The sequence below is a fragment of the Bactrocera neohumeralis genome, chromosome 3 (genome assembly GCF_024586455.1).
Source record: "Bactrocera neohumeralis isolate Rockhampton chromosome 3, APGP_CSIRO_Bneo_wtdbg2-racon-allhic-juicebox.fasta_v2, whole genome shotgun sequence".
NCBI lineage: Eukaryota > Metazoa > Arthropoda > Insecta > Diptera > Tephritidae > Bactrocera > Bactrocera neohumeralis.
The window spans coordinates 23,468,415-23,489,974 of NC_065920.1; the positions used below are offsets into that span (position 1 = coordinate 23,468,415).

Consider the following 21,560-nt stretch of genomic DNA (forward strand, 5'->3'; position numbering starts at 1 on the left):
AAAAAAAATTCCCTGAAAATTTGAGCCCTTAATAGTAACATTAAGGACTGGACCAAGGCATGTAAAAATTTTCCATAGAAAATACAGGACAATCGTGATTTTTTATCTTTAAATTTCTATAGCTCAGAGACATTTTATGGCATCGCTTTGACTTTAGACACATATTCCTCAGAATTGAACACTCTACAAAAGTGCCCATTGCGACAAAGTCGAAACTCACACCGGCGAGGTAGTACGGCGCTCTAAACCGGACTTTTCCACGAAATTCGCATTTTTTTGAATATATCTCGTAAATGACAAGAGCTATAGAAAAAATGTATATGACAAACTTGTAGCAAATTTTATTTACCACAAAAAAGATCTGAGGTCAAAACCGCTATCATTAATACTTCTCGAGATATTCGACTTTTTAGGTAAGGCTTTGTAGAATTTTCATAGATGGTATGTAATAAAACATCTAAGAAAATTTCATACAGACAGACGGTCGAAAATCCAATATTACTTCTAATTTCTTTAATTGTAAAGTAGCTGAACAATCAAAATGTGGTATGGTCAGAAAAATGATGATCAACTAAGCTCAACTTTTTGGACGAATTAACATGAAGGAGCCACTCCTGTCAAAACGCCACATCAAAATTCGACAGGCATTTGCAAAGGCCCGTAGAGACAATCCAGCACAATTTTAACTTATTTTCGGAGATACAGCCGATTTTGTGACGTGGCGTCCGTGTTCACTAGAATTGTCTCCTAAACGTTAAACGCGTTTTTCACGAAACTACTTTTTTTGAGGTGGCTGACATGATATCTCAAGTTCTACTGAACCGATTCCTTTGAAATTTGGTATATATCTTCTTTATACTATGCTCTATCGTGTCTGCCTTGGATTTTTAAAAAAAAGTATTTTTAAAAAAAATCGAAAAAAAAAAATCGGGACAAAAAATTTTTTTTATCATTTCGACGCCATTTTGTTATTATTTTTTTTTTTTTTTTTAATGGTCGGACCGTAGATGCGACGAAAGCAAAATAAATAGGATGGGTGCAGATGGAAAAACATTTGTCGTCCACAGGGTTAAGCTCTTAACACTATACCAAACAAAAAAAAAAACATTAAGCACGGTAGTGGAAGTATCATGGTCTGGGACGCGTTTTCATGGCATGATGTCGGGCCATTTATTCGCATAAATGGTGAAGCCATGCCCATAAACTGGACATTTATGCAAGACAATGATCCGAAGCACACCGCAAAGGTAAAATTGGCTTGACAATGAAAAATTATAATATTGGATTGGCCTGCTCAAAGTCCGGATCTGAATGCAATAGAAAATTTATGGAATAATGCTTGAACCAAATGTACCAACGATCATTTCTTTCTTAAATTAGTTAAGGTTAAGGACTAAATAGTTTTCTTCGTAGAATATTGACTCAATTGCTGTCTTTATTGTATGCCACCATTGATTGTTGATACTGGAGTGGAGTGGAATTGCTGTAGAAACTAATTGTTAACAGACTATAAAAATAATATTAAACTAGAAGTTTAATAAGGCTTCCAGAACTAGGGTAGGTTAGGTAAATAGGCTGTTTTGCCACGAATAATCTCACGCTTAAAGGCCGTTTTGATTGTCAGAATTTCTAAGTACGGGTCAAAAGGACCGTCGCATATCTACAAAACACCTACAGCCTGCCACAAATTTATTGAGGTGGCTAATACTTATTCCAGCTAAATAGCCGGGTTCGTAGAAAGTAGGACAACCAACTGGCGAATCTATTCTATATCTACTCCTTTTTCTTGCTAGCTCAGCGGTGTGGTGTGAACCCACTTTCATTACTATAAACAGGAGGGAGGTACTGGACCTCACCTTGAGCAATGAGCCTGCAAATGGGTTGGTCTCGCAATGGAGGGTCTCTACGGAGCCCTCCATGTCAGATCACAGAATTTTAAGATTCACGCTAGGGGTAGAGGTCAGAAAACTTCCCCCCAGACGCAACCCTCGGAAGGCGAACTGGGATGCCTTCAGGGATATACTAGGTGAGGAATTGAGCAGGGAGGGGCAGACTGATAATAGCGTTTCAGGCCCAGGCTTAGAGATTAGGCTATCTAAGCTAAACGAGTCTATCATTAACGCTTATCATGGCAGCTGCCCCCTTAAATTGACCACTGACAGGCGAAATAGTCCCTGGTGGTCAAGGAAACTATCAGACCTCCGGAAAAAAGTACGCAGCCTATTCAACAAAGCGAAACGTACGGGGGTCTGGGAAGAATATAGGAGCTATCTCACATTATACAATAAGGAGATCAGGTCTGCAAAGCAGGCTAGCTTCAGGAGTTTCTGCGAGAACGTTAGCTCAACGCCGGAGGCGGCCCGGCTGCATAAAGCTCTGGCCAGAGGCACAAACGACGCAGTAGTTGCAATAAAAAGAGGAGATGGGACATTCACGACCAGCGCAGAGGACAGAGCGACGGAGCTTCTGCGGGCGCACTTCCCGGAGACGGTTCAGGTGGACCAGTGTCTACCTGTGATCGAACACAGGCCATCCCGCGAGGATTGGAGTATCGCAAAACAGCTTTTTACGGCGGACTCGATCCGGTGGGCAATGGCCTCGTTTGAGAGATTCAAGTCTCCGGGAGTGGATGGTATTTTTCCAGCGCTGTTGCAACAGGGGTAGCAGTATTTACTGCCCCACCTGATTCGGCTGCTGAGGGAAAGCCTCGCAATGTCGTACATCCCTGAAGTATGGAGGACATCGAAGGTGATCTTCATACCCAAGGTGGGTAGGAAGGACTACTCATTGGCGAAATCCTTCAGGCCAATCAGTATAACGTCCTTCCTACTAAAAACCATGGAGAAGATCGTGGACCATGAAATAAGGTCGACAGTGCTAAAGAGAGCACCACTGCATGCGGCTCAGCATGCCTACAGAGCGGGTAGATCCACCAACACTGCTCTGTACCAGATGACCTCTGAAATAGAGAGTTCACTGAAGCATGGAGAGGTGATGCTTTGCGCGTTCTTGGATATCGAAGGTGCCTTTGACAACACGTCTCATAAAAGCGTAGCCAAGACACTGGAGAAAAGAAATGTGGCAGCACCGGTGCGCAGATGGATTGAAGCTGTATTGCGTACCAGAGTTGCTGAGACCACAGTAGGTGATAAGAGGATTCGTCTTGGCACAACAAGAGGCTGCCCACAGGGAGGTGTGTTATCACCCCTGCTATGGAGTCTGGTCGTAGACGACCTATTAGTACTGCTAACTAACAATGGGATCCGCTGCCAAGGGTATGCGGACGACATTGTAATTATAGCAAGAGGCAAATACGAGGACACTCTCTGTGACCTAATACAAAGAGGATTAAACCTGGCGAAGATGTGGTGTAAGGAGGTTGAATTAAACATCAATCCCTCCAAGACGACCGTAGTCCCATTTACGAGACGTAGGTCCTTACCCGGTCTCAGGAATCTCACACTTGGGGGCAGAGAGATAGGAATGACCAGCAGTGTCAAATACCTAGGTTTGATGCTAGACTCTACCTTGCGGTGGAAGCAGCATGTGAACCTGACCCTGGTCAAGGCAACAAAAGCTTTAATGGTGTGCAACCGGCTGGCGGGCAAGTCCTGGGGCTGCAAGCCAAGGATCCTAAGATGGTTGTACACCATGATAGTGCGACCAATAATCACTTACGGGGCGGTGGCCTGGGCCTCAATAGCGTCGCAGACTTCGGTTATGACCAAGCTATCGAAGCTGCAGCGGCTAGCCTGTGTCTGCATGACGGGCGCAATGCGCACTTGTCCAACGGCAGCACTGGAGGTTCTGATGGAGCTTACTCCGCTTCATTTGGTTATTGGTCAGGTAGCCAAGCACACAATTCTGCAAATAACGGCAGAGGGGTGGGGCAAAGGTAAGGTAATCTCGTCCCAGAGGATGGAAAAGATAAGCGGCGATGTTCCATCAGCCCTCCTCCCGAGGGACGGCACTACGAAAACAGTTAACTTCAAGAAGAAGTTCAAGGTCACCCTCGGCAGCAAAGACGAGTGGAATGATTCCAATCTCGAACTGTTGCTGAGGAATAGTACGCTGAGGTGGTACACCGACGGCTTGAAAATTTCAGAGGGAATCGGTGCGGGGATTTCGGGTCCACGCACTAGGCTCTCGATACCCATGGGAGGGTTCCCAAGTATTTTCCAGGCAGAAGTTTTTGCCATAAGTCGGTGTATAGAAATAAACCTCCATCGCAACTATCGCAATGAGAGAATAGCCATTCTCAGCGATAGTCAAGCGGCGCTAAAAGCGATCTCTTCTTACGAAATCAAATCGCTATTAGTGCAGGAGTGCAGGGAAAGGCTGAACAGCCTTGCAGAACGTAACCAGGTACACCTAATCTGGGTGCCTGGTCACAGAGGTATAGCCGGTAATGAACTGGCGGATGAGCTAGCCCACTCCGCAGCCTCCACCAAGATGGTGGGACCAGAACCTTTTATTGGGGTAGGTCCACATACCATAAGGGAGCTACTTCGCAAGGAGGAAGGAGTGGGCAGAGAGGAGCATTGGCGGCAAACGCGTACAATCTGAACAGGTTCAAGGTTATAATAAACCTCCCCAGGAACAAACTCAGGCTACTGGCCGCATGGTACACCGGCCACTGTAAATTGAATAGGCACATGTACAACATGGGCCTATCCTCTTGCGTTAACTGCCGGTTCTGCGACATGGAGCCTGAAACCCCGGAGCACCTGCTGATTGACTGCACAGCAGTCTGCAGACGCAGGGCTAAGGCCCTAGGATCAATGTTTCCGGATAGGGATCACATAGCCTCACTAGCGCCCAGAAGTCTATTGAACTTCATCGATGCGCTGGGGCTAGGTGAGTCTATGTAAGCCAGGAGAGGGCACAATAGACCAAAGGTCGCGGTGCATTCCTCATGTATTAATCAATCAATCAATCAGCGGTTTTACAGTTTCCGACGATACCGTTGGCGCCAGGCATCCAGACAAGTTTAATATGGAAGTAACTTGATTCTACAGCTAGTGAAGTCATGCTTTCCTTGACTAGCTTTGATCTTACTGTCAGCGAGCTGAATGCCTGTAACCAAACTTCGTTGAAGCTGGAACTTTTACATGAAAGAAGGCCTGGCTGTTTGAAACAAGAGTTCATTGAGAGCTCTCAAAACTAGACTCCCCAACCAACCTTCCGCTAGCGCTTCGATTCGTTGCTCACTGCGCTGAAAATGCTCACTGCGCCTCTTCTACAGCGACTCCAACCCAACCGCATATCTCTCGAAGGTATGTGCGCAAAGAAGATGCCACTATGAGTAGGCTCTGTGCCGCATGTCTCCAAGTTATCCGGGATGCAATCGAAATGAGAAAGAATTTCAGAATGTGCCTCTCTGGAATTCTTAGTGTGACCGGCTTGCCGGAGTTTGATAGCAATGCATTTGCCGGTTAACTCCACGAGTGCTATATGTTGAATGGCATTATTTTGAATTTAAATTTAACAAAACGGAGCTAGGCCACAGTACAAAAAAGATCGTTCTTTGAATTTTGAAGAAAAATTTGAAAAGAAGAATTTTTGATTATTCGGTGCTTAGCACAACCCAAGCAGTACGCAAATATCTATTAACATTAATAATCTTTATGGAAAAATCTTCTAACTTTTTTGCTTTACTGGATTCCGAATTCATTTCCAGAAACAAAGAAAAAATAACTGTTCTTACGCAATACAATTAAAAATTTTAATAAGCAGAAACAGAATTCTATGATATTATTAAGAAAATATTAAAACAATTTCAAAACAACACAAAAACCAAAAAAAGAGGAATATGCAAAATCGAAAATTGTTTTCCCTCAAGTTCTCAAACACATTCAAATGAAAAAGTTTCGCAACAAATTGGAAAATAAAACAAGTTAAATTAAATTTTGCACAATCAAAAGAAAACAGTCACAGGACCTGGCAAGGACGGCAAGCTGCTCAGATAACGGTAACGTAGCAAAAAAGGCGAGAGCGAAAAAAGAAGTAGAGAGAAAAGTAGGAGCCGAGTACCCAAAAGTGAAGTGGAGCGCAACAAGCCAACAACAACAACGCCAGCACAAACACTCGCACACAACACAGTGTCTGCAACGATAAAGCGGTGGATACAAGTTGAAAATGCAAATAACAACAGCAACAACAACAACAAAAGCAAATATGCAATAAAATTGCAAAACTACAAAAAGCTGTCGACAAAGCGAAATATAAATTTCGAATTTAACGAAACGGAATGACAGCAGGAAGAGCACAAGGCGAACACATGAAGCGAAACGCACGAAACGCCGGGATGTCTGTATGTGTGTGTAGATGTAGTATAATGGCGGTGTGCGGTGGGAGTGCCCTGTGTGTGTGGCACAAAGTTTGAGGCAACGATTTTAAATTTCTGCTGCAGTTTTGAATAAACAAACAAATACGCCAAAGGTGTATGCAAAATGGCTACAACAACAGCAAAAACAGCGTTTGTTAGTCGTAGCACAGTGGTGGGCAGCTCAAGCGTGACGAAGAGATTTGCCAAAGAGGAGCGAGCGACTAAAAAAGGATAAGCTGCAAAATAATTGTAGCGGAACGGAAATTTGAAAATTCAAGCGAGAAGATGAGCACGAAAATAAATGATAAAAAGAGGGGGTATTGGGGGCGCAGGGAACATAAAGAAATGTTTATGGGAAGGATATTGAATTAAATTAAAGTAAAATTAAATAAAAAACAAAATAATTGTATTTTATTAGCAAAAAAAATATAAATTTTATAAAAAAAAAATCACCAGCCACCTTTTGTCCTACAGTAACGTATTTTTATACCCTGAACAGGCTATAGTTTGTAAAATCTAGAAAGAAATGTCGGATACCCTTTAAAATATATAACGAAGACCGTAGAGCGTCGATTCGGCGCCATTCGCAGCAACTCGGACTGACGTTTGGAACGACTTGGCACATTTTACGTCGAGAACTTAAATTGAAAGCGTACAAAATACAGCTTGTGCAAGAACTGAAGCAAATCCAAGAAGATCCGACATTTTCGAGCCAAATTTTGTTCAGAGATAAGGTCCTTTTCTGGCTCAATGAGTTTGTAAACAAGCAAAATCGCAACATTTGGAACAAATAGCAACCTGAAGCGATTCAAGAGCTGCCATTTCATCTAGAAAAAACAACGGTTTGGTGTGGTTTGTGGGGTAATGGAATCATCGGTTCATATTTCCTCAAAAATGAGGCCGGTGAGAACGTAACCGTCAATGGCGACCGTTATCGTGCCATGATAACCGACTATTTGATGCCTGAAATGGAAGTTCCTGATCTCGGCTACTTTCGTTATCAACAAGACGGCGCCACTTCCCACACATCACATTTTTGGCCGGTCGATTGGACTCCAAGATCGTATATCACACCGCTAAAATTTTTCCTGTGGAGATATGGAAAGTCCTAAATCTACAGAACAATCCTGTTTCGATTCAGGCAAACCATCACCAGTATCATTCGTCACTCACCAGTCGAAATGCTCCAACGGGTCATCGAAAGTTAGACTAATGGATAAACGTAGCCGCGGCCAACATTTAATAATATTCAAACATAAATGTCAAATAACGTTCTTTCGAATGATAATAAACATTCCCCATTAAATTAGAAGTTTTTGTGTTTTTTCTTTGAAAAAAGTAGGGAACCTCGAAATGGATCACCCTATGTATTGAATAGAACACACATTGAACAACTATTTGAATACTCTAATGCTCTGTGGTGGTGTCATCACAGTTACAGTTATCTAAAAAACAGTGTGGTTCCAATAAACATATACAAGGTGTTTTCCAAAGTAAACAGGACTTTTTGAATCTAGCGCCCCCTGGTGGCGCCATCTATATGTCGACTGGTGCGTTAGAATCTGCTATCTTTATCGATTGTCCAGTGAGAATTTCATGACATTTCATCGATTGGAAGTGAAGTTATTGCGTTTTAAGTGTCAGTATGTTTGTGTTATCGGTGCGAAAATGAGCTTCGAACAGAGAGCCAACATTAAATTTTGTTTTAAAATTGGTAAAACTTTTACCGAAACGTTTCAATTGATGAAATTGATGGCGATGATTGCCTATCCCACAGCAGAGTGCACAGGTGGTTCAAAGTGGTCGTGAGCACTTAAATGCCGATCAACATGTGGGCCAATCAAAATCTGTGATCACCGGAAATTCCATTGAAACTGTGCGTGAATTCATCAAAAATCAGCCGAAATCATCATTGAAATTCATGGAAATGAAATTGAACATCTCCAAAACATCGATTTATCGCATTTTGACCGAACATTTGGGCTTACGAAAGGTGTCTGCACGGTTTGTTCCGCACAAATTGTCTGACGACCAAAAATTGCTCAGAATCCAGCATTCGTAGGACAATTATTTGACCAAAAATCACATTTTAACCATTAACCACTTCCCGTATTCACCTGATATGGCACCGTGCGACTTCTTCCTTTTCGGAAAAATGCATTTGCCCATGAAAGGAAAGCGTTATGCAGACGTAGAGGCCATTCAAAATGCTTGCACCGGCATACTGGCGACCATACTGGCCAACGAGCTTAAACACTCGTTCGACTTGCTTTTGGATCATGCAAAAGACTGTATTGAAGCAGAAGGAGACTATTTTGAATAAAATGAATTGATTTTGCCGAAAAAATCATTTGTGCCGTGTTTTTTTTTTAAGTCCTGTTTACTTTGGAACGCACCTTGTAGATCTACTTGAGAAAACTATTCTACCATATGCTGAGCACAATCAACATGCCATTCAGGATAGTATATTAGGAGAAAAACAACATGAAATATGCGAGTAAGCGCCTGGATTTCAGACTTCGCTGGAACTTAGTCGATTTACTGGTATAACTGGCAAAATAGAGGTACCTAAATTCCATTCAATATCTGGGCCGAGTTAGGGAAATGAGATTAGAATACCTACATCTCAAAACTTTTACAAAAATCTTCGAAATCTGGATGCTACTCACTGGTAGAGGAGGCAACTCGGATAAAACCGAAAAATCATTTCAATTTGCTTGAGTCACAAAAACCGACGCGTGGATCAACTATCTGTTTAATGTTGATATTGTTGTTGTTGTTTTATAGGCAGAATTCTGCTGAGTTGGCAGTTCTGAAAAGTTGATAAAAGAACCGAGGCCGTTCTGGTTAGGTAGACTCGAATTTCGTGGGAACGGATTGTTATTGTTGTCAAATTAAAAAATAATGGAATTGTTATTGTTGCCTTAATTTTATTTCAATTTGTCAGTGTTAGGTCATGTTTCCACAACTGATAACCTCCAATTGAAGAGAAGCTCATGATATTTGACTAAAAAGGGTATTGATTTGAAAATATGCCATTTTTTTTAATTTTTTTATAAAAATATGTTGGAAATATTATTTTAGATAAATAAATAGAGCTTTAAAAGTCTAAAAACTAAATGGAGAATTTAATAACTTAACTCGTTCATATTTCAAATAGAGAAACTTCCGCAATCAAAGTAATTTCGGAGCATTTCTGCCTCATTAAAGCAACCAAACCTTAAAGACTTCGTCAGCAAACCTAAATTTATCGATAAATCTACAAAAATTACAACGCACAAACATGTGAGGGCGTAACAGCCAACAACAGCGCTGAAAACAGTAAACACAGCAACGACAACGGCAACAACAACAAACGGCAATAAAACGCAGAATGGCGTAACACAAACAAGGAAAATGGCAACAACAGCGCGGCAGACAATGGGAGTACAAATGGGGCGATTGGACAAACCCCCAAGCGCCCGCACACCGTCGCACCGAACAACCGAACAAAAGCGCGTCAGCCACCAGGTATTCAGGTAGCGGCGCGCGCTGCGGCATTGGTAGCCTGGGCGGATTTAAGTCAGTCGGTACAATGCAAAAGTGCTGAAATTTGCATGAAAACATGCAAACAACAACGCCAGCAGCAACAAGAGCAAACTGGCAAATAAAAATGGAGAAAAAATTAAACGCGGCGGAAAAAATTGCACGAAGGCGTGCAACTTAGCAGTAAAATCGCGCTTGGCAAACTCACGGCAGGCAGTCAGGCAGGTGGCAGCAACGCGCGGCGGTTCAGTAGCGAGCGAAATAAGCACCGCGCAACATTAATGCTGCGGTGAGGCGCCGTTATGCGCGCAACGGCTATAAGGATTGTGGTGGCCGCCTACGCCAGCGGAAAGCCGCGACGCGTGGCGCCGCGCTCAACAACATCAGCCAAAAGTGGCCGCGCTCAATGCTGCGAGCGCGCACGTATGTAAGCGCTGCGTTTTTATTTACACGACCGCGCCAGAGCTTGAAGCAGCCGCAACAATGGCAAAAACAGCAATAACAACAATAAATAAAGTAAAACGCTTATCCCTACCAAGCTTTGCGCACACACACACGTTTATTATACGGAATATTGTGCAGCGCGTCGCATGCGTTTGCAGGTGACGGACGACAACAACAACACAAACAACCACTAAGAGAGCTTATTAAATGGTGGCGTTAGAACACGCCCTTTTTCGAACTCGCTCACTACGCTGCGCTACACGGTTGTAGACTTATGCACGCGCACGCGCTGTGCGCAGCGCTCAGCAACACGCTATACTCGTCTCTTTCGCGCGCGCTTTGCAGCAATTACCGACTTTTCGAAGTTCGAAATGTGGCATTTCCCCTGCGCAGCGCAGACGTGCAGCCGCGCACCCTGTAAACTGGCGAGCCGCATGCGAGCCACATTAGCGCTCATATGTTCTCAAATCACTACAGACGTGTCTATAGAAGTCGGGCGGGCGGTTGATATTTACTCATAATTTCATGGACACACTGGCTTAAAAGGCGCACACTGTTGTGTTGACTTACCTTATCAGATCCGGTAGGCGTTCCAGCACTTTGGGGTGGGTGTGCTTCTTCGTGTAGGACGGCGACATGGCCACTGTGCAGGCGAGCATTAGCTCAGTGGACAACTCTACAGGATGTTGCGGTGATTTTTCTTCGGGAAGCTGTAAAGAAACAAAGTAGAAAATAGCAATGGAAACAAGGCATATAAAGAAAAGGTGGAAAAGCAAACGTTTAAAAAATAAAATGGATTATCTTCTTCAACGCATTGGCATTAAAACTGTTTCGTGAATCGAAAAAAATGTCGGATGACAACAAAACGGAAGTAGAAACGAAGAAAGTGGTTGGAGACCAAGAAGAATTCGTTATTGGCACTGACGCAAGGTGACAGCGTGACAGCATGACAGAGAAAGGAAAACAAAACTAAAGAAATAAATAAAAGGTATAAAGTGAAAATATGCAAGAAAGGCAATAAAACAGTTCGCTGCACATTAGGGTGGTTGCATGATATTTTTATTTTGCGTTGAATTATTTAAAAATGAAAAAAAATCGACATACACAAAAGTAGTGTAACAGCGTCTGAACAGATTAATTTCTTGATATGATTAGTACATGACAGGAATATAGGAAGACACAATGGAAAAAAGGAAGAAAGGAAGAGCCTGGCGAGTATCTACAGCCTTGAGTGACGGCTAAATCCGATCACTTAGCTTATTTTAGAAGATGAAGTCGATTTTACGACAAAAAATATACAAAAAACTCACTTCGCAGAACTCGAGTTCGAGATTTTTAAACGGTGTTTCGGTTCAAAACTTTGCTTGGTAATTTACCAAAATATAGCGAACATAATGGCCAGACTAGTGTTTACTTCGGGCGCTGGCTTGACAGCTATTTTATTAACTAAAAGCGAAACCAGACCGGAGCGTCTCCATACCATAAATATGTTTTTGTTCACGTTTAAGGGGGAATTCTGGTCTAGGATTAAAAAGAAAAAAAGATTTTTTTTGCATATTTTGAAAGTTTAGACTTTCAAAAATATGACCTTGGAAGGACTTTTCAAAATTCGACTTATTTTCGGAGATACAGCCGATTTTGTGACGTGGCGTCCGTGTTCACTAGAATTGTCTCCTAAACTTTAAACGCGTTTTTCTCGAAACTACTTTTTTTGAGGTGGTTGACATGATATCTCAAGTTCTACTGAACCGATTCCTTTGAAATTTGGTATATATCTTCTTTATACAATGCTTTATCGTGTCTGCCTTGGCTTTACAAAAATTTTGATTTGAAGTATTTTTAAAAAATTCGAAAAAATCGGGTCAAAAAAAAATTTTTTTTTTTTTTGAAGTCGACGCCATTTTGTTATTTTATTTTTTTTTTTTTTTTTTTTTTTTTTGAAAATGGTCAACCCGATAACGACATCCTTACTAATGAAGAATCTTCTTGTTTTTTGTTTTAGATCTCTACAAATCGGGTTGAAATCACAAAAAAAAATTTTTTTTTTTGTCAACCAGTTATTTTATTTTTTTATTATTTTTTTTTTTTTGAAAATGGTCAACCCGACGCATCGTTTTTTGTTTTAGATCTCTACAAGCCCCACCCACTCCACCGGCCCTTATCTCGACGAATTTTGGTTTTTTTCTTGCAATTTTTTTTTTATATTATTAAAATGTCAATAAAAAACATATAAAAAAAATGGATAGTAAAAATGTTTTTCATTTTTTTTATCTTAGTTTAAAAAATGCCTAAAATTCAGGCGTCTAGACCAGAATATTAAGCCTCAAAACACAAGATGACCTCGCATTTCGTGGATTTACTAAGTACAACCTACAAGAAATCTAATAATGTGTCTTTAGCGCTGTAATCCATTCGTCATAAAATTATAGATTCACAGTTGGTACACTTAAACGAACGGCCCGTCATTTAAACAATTGCTGAAGTGTGAAGAACTGAAAAAAGTTAAACTCCATTTAAGAAGTTACAGATAAGATCTCTGTATTTTTGCGGACATTTTGGTTTGAAACATATATTCAATGATTGGTTCTGGATTGGATCAAAACCAACGCAACTTATAATAATCGCCGATCAGAAGAAACACAAATTATAAGATTCATCTTATAAAGTCGGGAGACGTTCAATGTCGTTGAAGCAAAACGGCCAAATAGAACTTCTTATTGAACTCCGTCAGTCCCACTGGAACAAATTCATGATGCAACAAACCACGAATATCGAAAACAACAATGAACATCACCTTGATTTTTAAGCGGCTTTGTTATGGTTTTTTGGTTTCCGCTCGTTTTTTTTCCCTCCATTTCGATGATTGTTGACTTGTTTGCATATCAACTCAGAAACCCATGTCTCATCGACAGTTATAATGCTTTCCATGAATATGGGTTCGGAAATCGCACGATCAAGCAAGTCCAAAGAGACTTGTTTACGGTACTCTTTTGAAGAAAAAGTCAGCTTTATCGAGTCGAGTCGAGCAAGAACGCGCTTCCCCTAAAATATCCAGCAAAATCATTCGAACGGACTCGCGAGACATCTCTTTAACACTTGCCTGACGATTGTCAAGCACCATATCCTTCATTTTTATAATATTTTCATCGGCTGAAGAGGTCGAAGGTCGTCCAGAACGAGGCATGTCCTCAACGATCTCTCGACCGTTTTTGAAGTCTTTGTACCACTTGTAGACTTGTGTTTCCAATAAAAGTGAGTAAACAAACTGGTTGATAGACCGCACTCATATTTGGCATAGTAATTAAGAACGGTCCTACCAATTTAGCAAAATACAATTTTTTTTTAAATATCATTTGCCCGGAGAATTTAAATTTGACACAAAACCCAAGCGCCAATCCTTCCTAAAGCAAAAATCTCTTGCTCAATTTGCCAAAGAAAAACATTACTTAGGACCCGGACAAAAAACGTGGACTAAATGTAACGAACACCACCGAAACTCCCCAAGCAAACTCAGTTGCTCGGATTCGGGCTTTGAACCGGAGGAGGTGCTCGAAAGAAGAGAAGACGAAGAGGCAGACCGTCCCCTTTACAACCAGCAGATCGTCCAGGTCAGGATGACCCTCGTAGGAGTGGAATGATACCTAAGCACCTCCAGCAGGGAATAGCTCCTGAGGAAACAAGGAATATGAGGGGTAACAGGGTCAGCGGCAGCAGTCCAAACGGAGTAACGGGTCTCGGAGCCATTGTTCAGTCAACGCTAATTCGACCGGTAGGGGTGGAAGCGAAAAGACGGCGCCTCCGAATACATACATATACCGCGAAACGCATAACCGCACAAATAATGCCACCTAACTCCAAACGGCAGAGGGTTAATTATGCCCAGGTAGTTGTGGCAAGAATCATGCGGGGACTCGTTGCATACTGCACATGTATTTGGTAAGTCGGGATCAATTCTGGATAAGTAGGAATTTAACCTGCTGCAGTATCCAAAACAAATCCACTCTAGATTCTCGGGACATCTCGAGCTCGTCGTATGCTATAGGTTGTGGTTTAATTCCAAGAATGCCATTTACTAAGAGCGAGGGGATAAAGGCTCCACCGTGAAATGTCTGGACTGCGTATTGTTCAATGTCGTCGAAGTAATGAAGAAATGGCCTCTTAATGTTCTTAGGAGGCGGCTTTGATTTAAGCAGATGACTTTAGGGATGATTTATGTGTTCCTTAAGCAGGAAGGCCTTACTATGTACAAGCTCTCGAGCTACTGCTTAAGGATAGTACAATCAAGGGATGTACCGACGGCTCGAAAACGAAACGGACGGCTCGAAAACGTCGGAGGAAATTGGTGCAGGAGTCGGAGGACCACGCATCAAACTCCATATACCTGTGGGAAGTTTTCCGAGCACAGGCCTTTGTCTTAAACCTCCAACGCAACTATTGCAACGAACGTATAACCATACTTAGCGACAGCAGCACTTTAAGCGGTCTCTGCCTGCGAGATCAAATCGCTATTGGTGCAGGAGTGTAGAGAACGGCTCAACCGTCTATCGGAACGTAACCAAGCGCACCTTATCTGGGTGCCCGGTCACAAAGGTATAGCCGGGTAATGGCTGATGAGCTCGCCCGCTCCGCAGCATCCACCAACTTGGTAGGATCTGAACCCTTCATCACGGTGGCTCCTTATACCATAAAAGGGCTGCTCCGAAAGGAGGAAGGAGTAGACAGTCGAAGGCATGCGCCATGTTAAATTGCTAATGGGTCGTTACAACCTCAGCAGATTTCCGTTCCGACAGTCGGGTCTAAGTAATCGGAACGGACCCGGATTTTTATCCGGCCAAGGACTGTCAACTCGGTCCCATTTCTCGAAATTACTTCAGGAATGTTTTAGGACGCTACAACAACAACACCTCAGCGGGTTTAAATATGTAATCAACCTCCCTAGAGACAAACTCAGGCTACTTGTCGCATTCTACACTAACCACTGTAAGCTCAAGAAGCACTTATATAACAAGAGCCTAGTTTCTTGAGCAAATAGCCGGTTCTGCAACAGACAGGACTGCACAGCAGCAGGAAAAGACCCATGGACCCATGTTTCCAATTAGGGATCACTATAGCAGCTAGCAGTATACCTATCAATATGCTGGGGCTAAGTGGATCGTTGTGACTTAGGAGAGAGCACAATATACCTTGGGTCGCGGTACAAACCTCATCTATTTATCTTATCTTATCTTATAGCTTCGGTGCAGCCGAAGTTAACATTTTCCCAGAGAAACTGCTAGAAATGTATTGTATTGAAGAATATTCCAGTTCACGCGATCCGTTCTCACGAGAGAAGGAAAGAACCCAGAATTTTAACCAGCCAAGGACCTTCAACTCGACAACAAAATTGCTTGGAGAGCGTTTTTGTCGACACAACAACAATTACAACTCGATTAAATATTACAAGGTCTTCTAACACAAGGGACTTGGAGTAAAAACTATAACTCACCTGCAAACTCTGGAAAAGCACATCGAATAACGCGCTCAGCGTATTTCCAAGTATGGCGTGACGCGCGATTTGCGGACAAAGCGTACAAGCGTTACGATATAATTGCACAGCGAGCACAACAGCGCTGTAAAGAGCGAAAAAATATTTGTTAAAACCAAAAGGTCGAGTGAAGAGTATTCTTAAAACTTCATACCGCTTTGGAATGTCATTGTTCTCTTGCATGCTTTTGCTAATCACATTTGTGGTGATGACGCCAAGGCCATCCATAAGCAGGAAACACTGAAAATCGAATACTTGCGCCTTGCTCATGAGACGCAGCAGCTGGCTGACGGCGCGCTCCAAACCTTGCGAGCCGCCGCCTTTGCTCACGAGATTCAAATATTTCGGCACTTGACTCTCGCGCTTCATATGCAATGGCACCGGTTGTTGCTCCTTCATGTACTCCTCGGCGCTGCAATAATAATTGAACACATTAGTTATAGTTTAAATTTTGTGTATTTTACTTTTTTTTTACCTCTGCGCCATGCGTTGCTTCAGCTTTTTGATTTTCTTCTTGTAGCCGCGCGTGTGCTCGCGACTGCCCACATCCGACACCGTCGAGGACAGATCGCCGTCCTCGATCACCTCGCCGTTTTCGTTGCGCTGCACGCCATTCTCGTCGACGTTGCGCGTCGGCAAAGTCAACTCAAGCGCGCGCTGCCGTATGTGCTCGATATTCTCTTCGTGGCGCCGCGCCGAGTCCTGCTGCTTCTGCAATATCTTGCGCTGCAATTCCTCAGTGGTCTGCTGTTGTTGCGTTTGACGCGCCAGCAAACGCTCTTCACGATCGCGCGCCTTTTCACGCGCCAGCGCCTGACGTTGACGCTCCTTTTGCTCTTGCATTTTACCGATGCGCTGCTCCTTTTCCAAACGCGTCTCGTTCATTTTCTCCAGCTTGCGTTGGCGCTCCTTTTCCAGCTCTTGGCGCCGCCGCTCGACGGCTGCTTCGCGCGCCGCTTTCTCTTCCAAGCGCTTTTGGCGCTCTTGCTCCAAGTCTTGCAAACGCCCCTCCGCATCCTTGGAGGATTCGAGCAGATCCAAGCGCTTGTTTTGCGCTTCGATATTTTTAATGAAATTTATCTCTTTCAACTTTTTCTCCTCATCGTGCGCCTTCTCTACTATTTGACGCAGGTATTGCTCGCGATTTTCGGCGGCGCGCTGCATTTTATCCTCCATCTTCAGGCGCTTATCCTCGATTAGCTGACGCTTGGCCGCCTTCACATCTTCTACGCGCGCCAATAGTTGTTGTATTTTAATGGTTTTCTCCTTCTGTACTTGCTCGCGTTTTTGTTGAGCGCGCGTGTGCTTCGCTTGGTATTTCTTTAGTGTCTCCTGCAGTGAGCGGCGGCGCGACGGTGAGGAGAGTTTTTGATGCAGCTCCTGCGCGCGTCCCGGATGACGTGCCACATACGCTTGTAGCGTGGCTAGCGCTTCCTCACGCTCAACACGCGACATTTCCGAGAGTAGCGCGTGATAGCGCATTTCCAAACTGAGATTCGGATCCATGCCATCCTCACCCGCTGGTAAGAAGGGAATCGAGGAGGCATCATCGAGCAAACGATCTACCGTTTCGTTGCAGTCATGCTCATGATCTAGTGCCACTTCACCGTCAGTCTCATCGGTTTCGGTGTCAACATCGATTTCGGTGTTTTCCAACTCGCGTATTTGACGCTCCAATGATTCTTGCTCTTCGACCAGCATGCGCTGATCCTCATCACAATCCGTTTCGCTGGCGAATGTCTCCTCGCTCTCATCACAACTGGAAAGTTTGCCGGCGCTGCACGTGTTGTCAAGATTGCTGCCACCAAAATTGGCCGCTTTGGCGGTTTGCGCAATACTCTCGTAGAGATCGCCGATGGTTTTGGAGAAATCGCGATTCGTTTGTATTTTTATGTCAATTTTATTCTGCTCGGCGAACTCTGTGTTGTCGGCAGTTGCATCCTTGTTGTCTGCTTCGTCATTTGCTGCAATAAAAAATCAAATTAAAAAAAAGCAATATCTTAATATTTCTAAAAACGTCACTCACCATCCACAACGGTCTCTGTCGAGTTGGCCGCGGAACTCTCCAACGAGCCCGCTCTGCCATTTTGCTTGCGTTGCGCATACTTTTCGCTGCGCATGTACTCCTTGTGCAGCGAGGTCATCTTTAAGCCTGTCAAATCGGACTTTTGTCGCTTGATGATCGCCTCGCGTGTTGGCACATTTGGCGCGCGTGCGGAGCTTGCGCCATTCGTAGCAACGGCAGTGGGCGCTTGCGCGGCGGACGCAGCGGCAGCATTCTTGCGTTGCGTTGGTAGGGAATTCACCTTGGCCTTGGCATTCTTTATTTCGGGACGTGTCGCGCATTTCACCGGCTTGTCGACACTCTTTTGCGCCTTCAGCGCTTTGGTTTGCTTGGCGCTTGGCTGCGTTTTATTTGCGACATTATTGTTTTCCTGTGTGGCACCCTTCTTAATGGCAACTTTCTTGCTCCGTTGATGCTCTTCACTCTCGGCCAACTGTTCATTGAATAGCGCTAGTGTTGGAAGACTGGCATAGCCTGTGGGTTGATTAAATCGATTGGCCCAATGCATGCTGGAGCGACGACGATTCTTCACCGTCAGCCAGCCGTCGTTGGCATCGGAGGGCAACTGCTTCGGCTCCGAACGACGTTCATCGATGTGTACCATTGCGCCTGGTGCATGGGATAAGCTGCTTCTGGAGGATGATATGAGTTCATTGCTGGCTTTGAGCGTGGAGCTCGAGCTGCCGATATCTTCACGGGAGGATTTGCGCGATGAGACTGTTGTATGTGAATACCGTTGCGGTTGCGTAGGTTGGCCGGTGCGTGGCTTTTGCTCTTTAGGTTGCATTTCAATCATGGTTCTTGAGCGCGCGGACAGCCTAGAAGCGACATGTGTCGGTGGTCCGTAATGTTCGGTTTTACTGGATGGACGTGGTGTTATATAACGTGCGCTGGCACCGCCTGCTGATAAACGTGGAGGCGCCGGTTTTGTCACCGAAGCGGTGGTAGCGGAGCGACGCAAGCTGGTATTGTATAAGGTTTTCTGTGTTGGCACAGCTTTATTCACAGCCGTTGGGTTGGCTAAAGGACGTACATTGCCCGATGGCTTTGTTAGATTTGAATTTGTTGGACGCGTTGTAGCTGGACGATTCAAAACACTGGAATATTTAAGTGGACCATTTTGCGCCGTTGCAGTTGTGGCCGGTTTCTTCGAAGTGTCTGCTATAGCGAGACCCGGTTTAACGTCAACTAGGTGTTCTGCTTTTCGAAGTTCAGTCGTTGGCGGTGTAGGCATTTTATTGGCATCTTTTGCTAGAATTTCATTTTCCATTTGATTTAGCTTTTGTACAGTCATTTCTAAAGCGGTTGGTTCGCGATTCATTGCGAAATGTGGATCATCTGCATCTGTGCCACTGGAATCATTGCCATTTAAAGTAACGTTAGCCCGCTTGCTAGTGGCATCAATAGTCGTTTCCACGTTTGAATCAACTCTTTGCGCCAGTTTTTCATTTTCCTGTTTTATTTTATCTTCCTCAATTTGCTTTTGTTGTTGCTCAAGCATGTTTTGCTCCGCCAATTGCTGTTCACGTTCACGCTGCTCTTCATATTGTTGACGCTGCCTTTCAAAATCTTCCTGCTGTCGCACACGTGCTTGCTCGGCCTCTTCTGCCATTTGCCGTTCTTCCGCTTCTCTTTGTAGTTTTATTCTTATATCTGCCAAAGTCAAATGATCGTCTTCTAAATCCGTTTGCGCATATTGATGGCACCTATTAAGCAATTTCATAGGCTCGGCCTCCACATGTGGCTCTGGCTGAGTGTCTATACATTTCTTTTGTTCTAGAACCTCTGTTGGACGCTCATTGCTGGCTCTGCCTTTGTTTGTGGCAAACAACTCACGAACATTCACACGCATAGCACCTTTTGGTAGGGGATCACAGGCACGTAAGCTTTTTCGTGGTGATGCAGTGTCGCCACAACATGGTGATGACTTTCCCGACGCACATGCACAGGCAGATGGGCTTGATTTACCCGACATTGTTGGACTGGTCAAACTTTTAGCGCGTACACGTGGTGCAGGATTACTCTTACGCACCTCCCATGCAAGCGATTGTGGTCTTTGCTGCAACGGGCGTGATTCGTAATCCCAAGAAACTTTGAACCACTCACTAAGCGATTTAAAGTCGCGCACATAGTTCTCAAGCACTAAAATCGCCTCCTGGCACCATGATATATTCTCACAGCACTCCACTGTCTGATAGATTTCGTTGACAGCACGCTGTAAATTGCCAAATAGCAGCGCCCAATAGCGTGCTTGTAATTCCGATTTTTTGTCTCGACCCGTAGAAGCACTACGCACACGTGGTCCTGTGTTTTGCATTTTTGCAGTTCGTATTGGCGACAATGCGTTCTTTAGAGAGTTTGGTGACTTTGATGGTGCGACGGGTGGCTTGCGTACATTTAAGGACGGCGAAATTTCTGTTTCAAGATATTAGACGAAAACTTATACATTAGCTTAGAAACACATTATTACATTAAATACTCACTTCCAGTAAAGCCTTGACAGCCATCCGCCGGTGCTTGATCTTCACAAAATTGGTAGACAAGCAAATTCTTGGCGTCGCGCCCCTCACGATTTAACACCTCTTTGACTTCCATAGCTCAGCAATATGCTTTGTTCAAGTGGCGTATTTGTGTGTGCAGCTGTGATTTCACTGGCCTCATCCGCTGCCGCTAAGCCGCCCACACAACACACCTGTGCAATATTCACCAACTTCTAACTAAATTACTGCTAAAAATCAACTAATTTTTATAGTATAACACTAAAAGACGTTATAATTTCCTCAGAAAACACGGCTGGTATCAAATTAAACACGTTTAGGGAGTGTACACACCCCACGATGGCGAGATTCCTTACGGTTCTTAGCTTATGTGTAAGTAAATGTTGCTGTTCTTTACCGTTTTTTTCTTTAATACAACCTTATAATTTCTGCGCTTATTGCGCAATTATATTTCCTACTATGATTAATTTAACACAATTCTTTCAAGTCCTACATCATTATTTATTCGATTATATGTAATATGAGCACGATTTTGTTTAATTAGAAATTCAAGTTGGAAAAACAAACACCATTCAAAAATTTGCACACAATTCTGATGTTCGTCTCATATGCCGTTGTTCACGATGTTTTTTTTTTCTTTTCTCATTGTGTTTTTTGGCGTTTGACAAGTTTGTTTGCTAGTGTGCGTGTGTATGTGTTATATACAAAACTACAGCTGACTGAAGGGTTGCAGTGCCCTTATTTAGTATTAGATGCCAATTTACGATATCGCAAGGAAACCAATAATATACTTGACTGAGAGAATTTTTGAAAACGGTTTTAAAACCATGGTCTTGTATTTTTGAATATATACTATTTATGTATATATATATTGCCGTCTTTCTTCCAAGAAAGAATTGTAGTTTCTGCATTAAGTGAAATTACTTCTCCTCTTGTATAATAATGTTGAGAAATGCTCAATATTACCATATATATTTTCTATATAGAACCACTCGTTAAATGCGGTAAATTTTTGCTAATTTCACATTGAAAAAATTATTTCTTATCACGTTAATAATAAAAGTTTAATAACAACTTATGATTTACACTAAAAACTTAAGATCGTACGCTTTTTTACGTGCTCAGTTTTGTTTTGTTAACATCTCTTTCCTTGCATACATGCAACCCTGCAGCAGT

At 43.2% G+C, this 21,560-nt stretch overlaps 1 protein-coding gene across 1 annotated transcript in view; it reads right to left on the reverse strand.

Moving 5' to 3' along the window:
• LOC126751945 (S phase cyclin A-associated protein in the endoplasmic reticulum) overlaps positions 1-21,019 on the reverse strand; it is a 123,536-nt gene extending 102,517 nt beyond the window's left edge. Inside the window, exons 1-6 of the mRNA XM_050462417.1 lie at positions 20,370-21,019; positions 17,848-20,301; positions 16,297-17,785; positions 15,976-16,233; positions 15,783-15,906; positions 10,868-11,007 (exon numbers count right to left, since the gene is read on the reverse strand). Of these exons, the coding sequence (XP_050318374.1) occupies positions 10,868-11,007; positions 15,783-15,906; positions 15,976-16,233; positions 16,297-17,785; positions 17,848-20,301; positions 20,370-20,481 (4,577 nt within the window). The 5' untranslated portion in view covers positions 20,482-21,019. The remainder of the gene's footprint in view (positions 1-10,867; positions 11,008-15,782; positions 15,907-15,975; positions 16,234-16,296; positions 17,786-17,847; positions 20,302-20,369) is intronic.
• Positions 21,020-21,560: the final 541 nt, after the last annotated feature.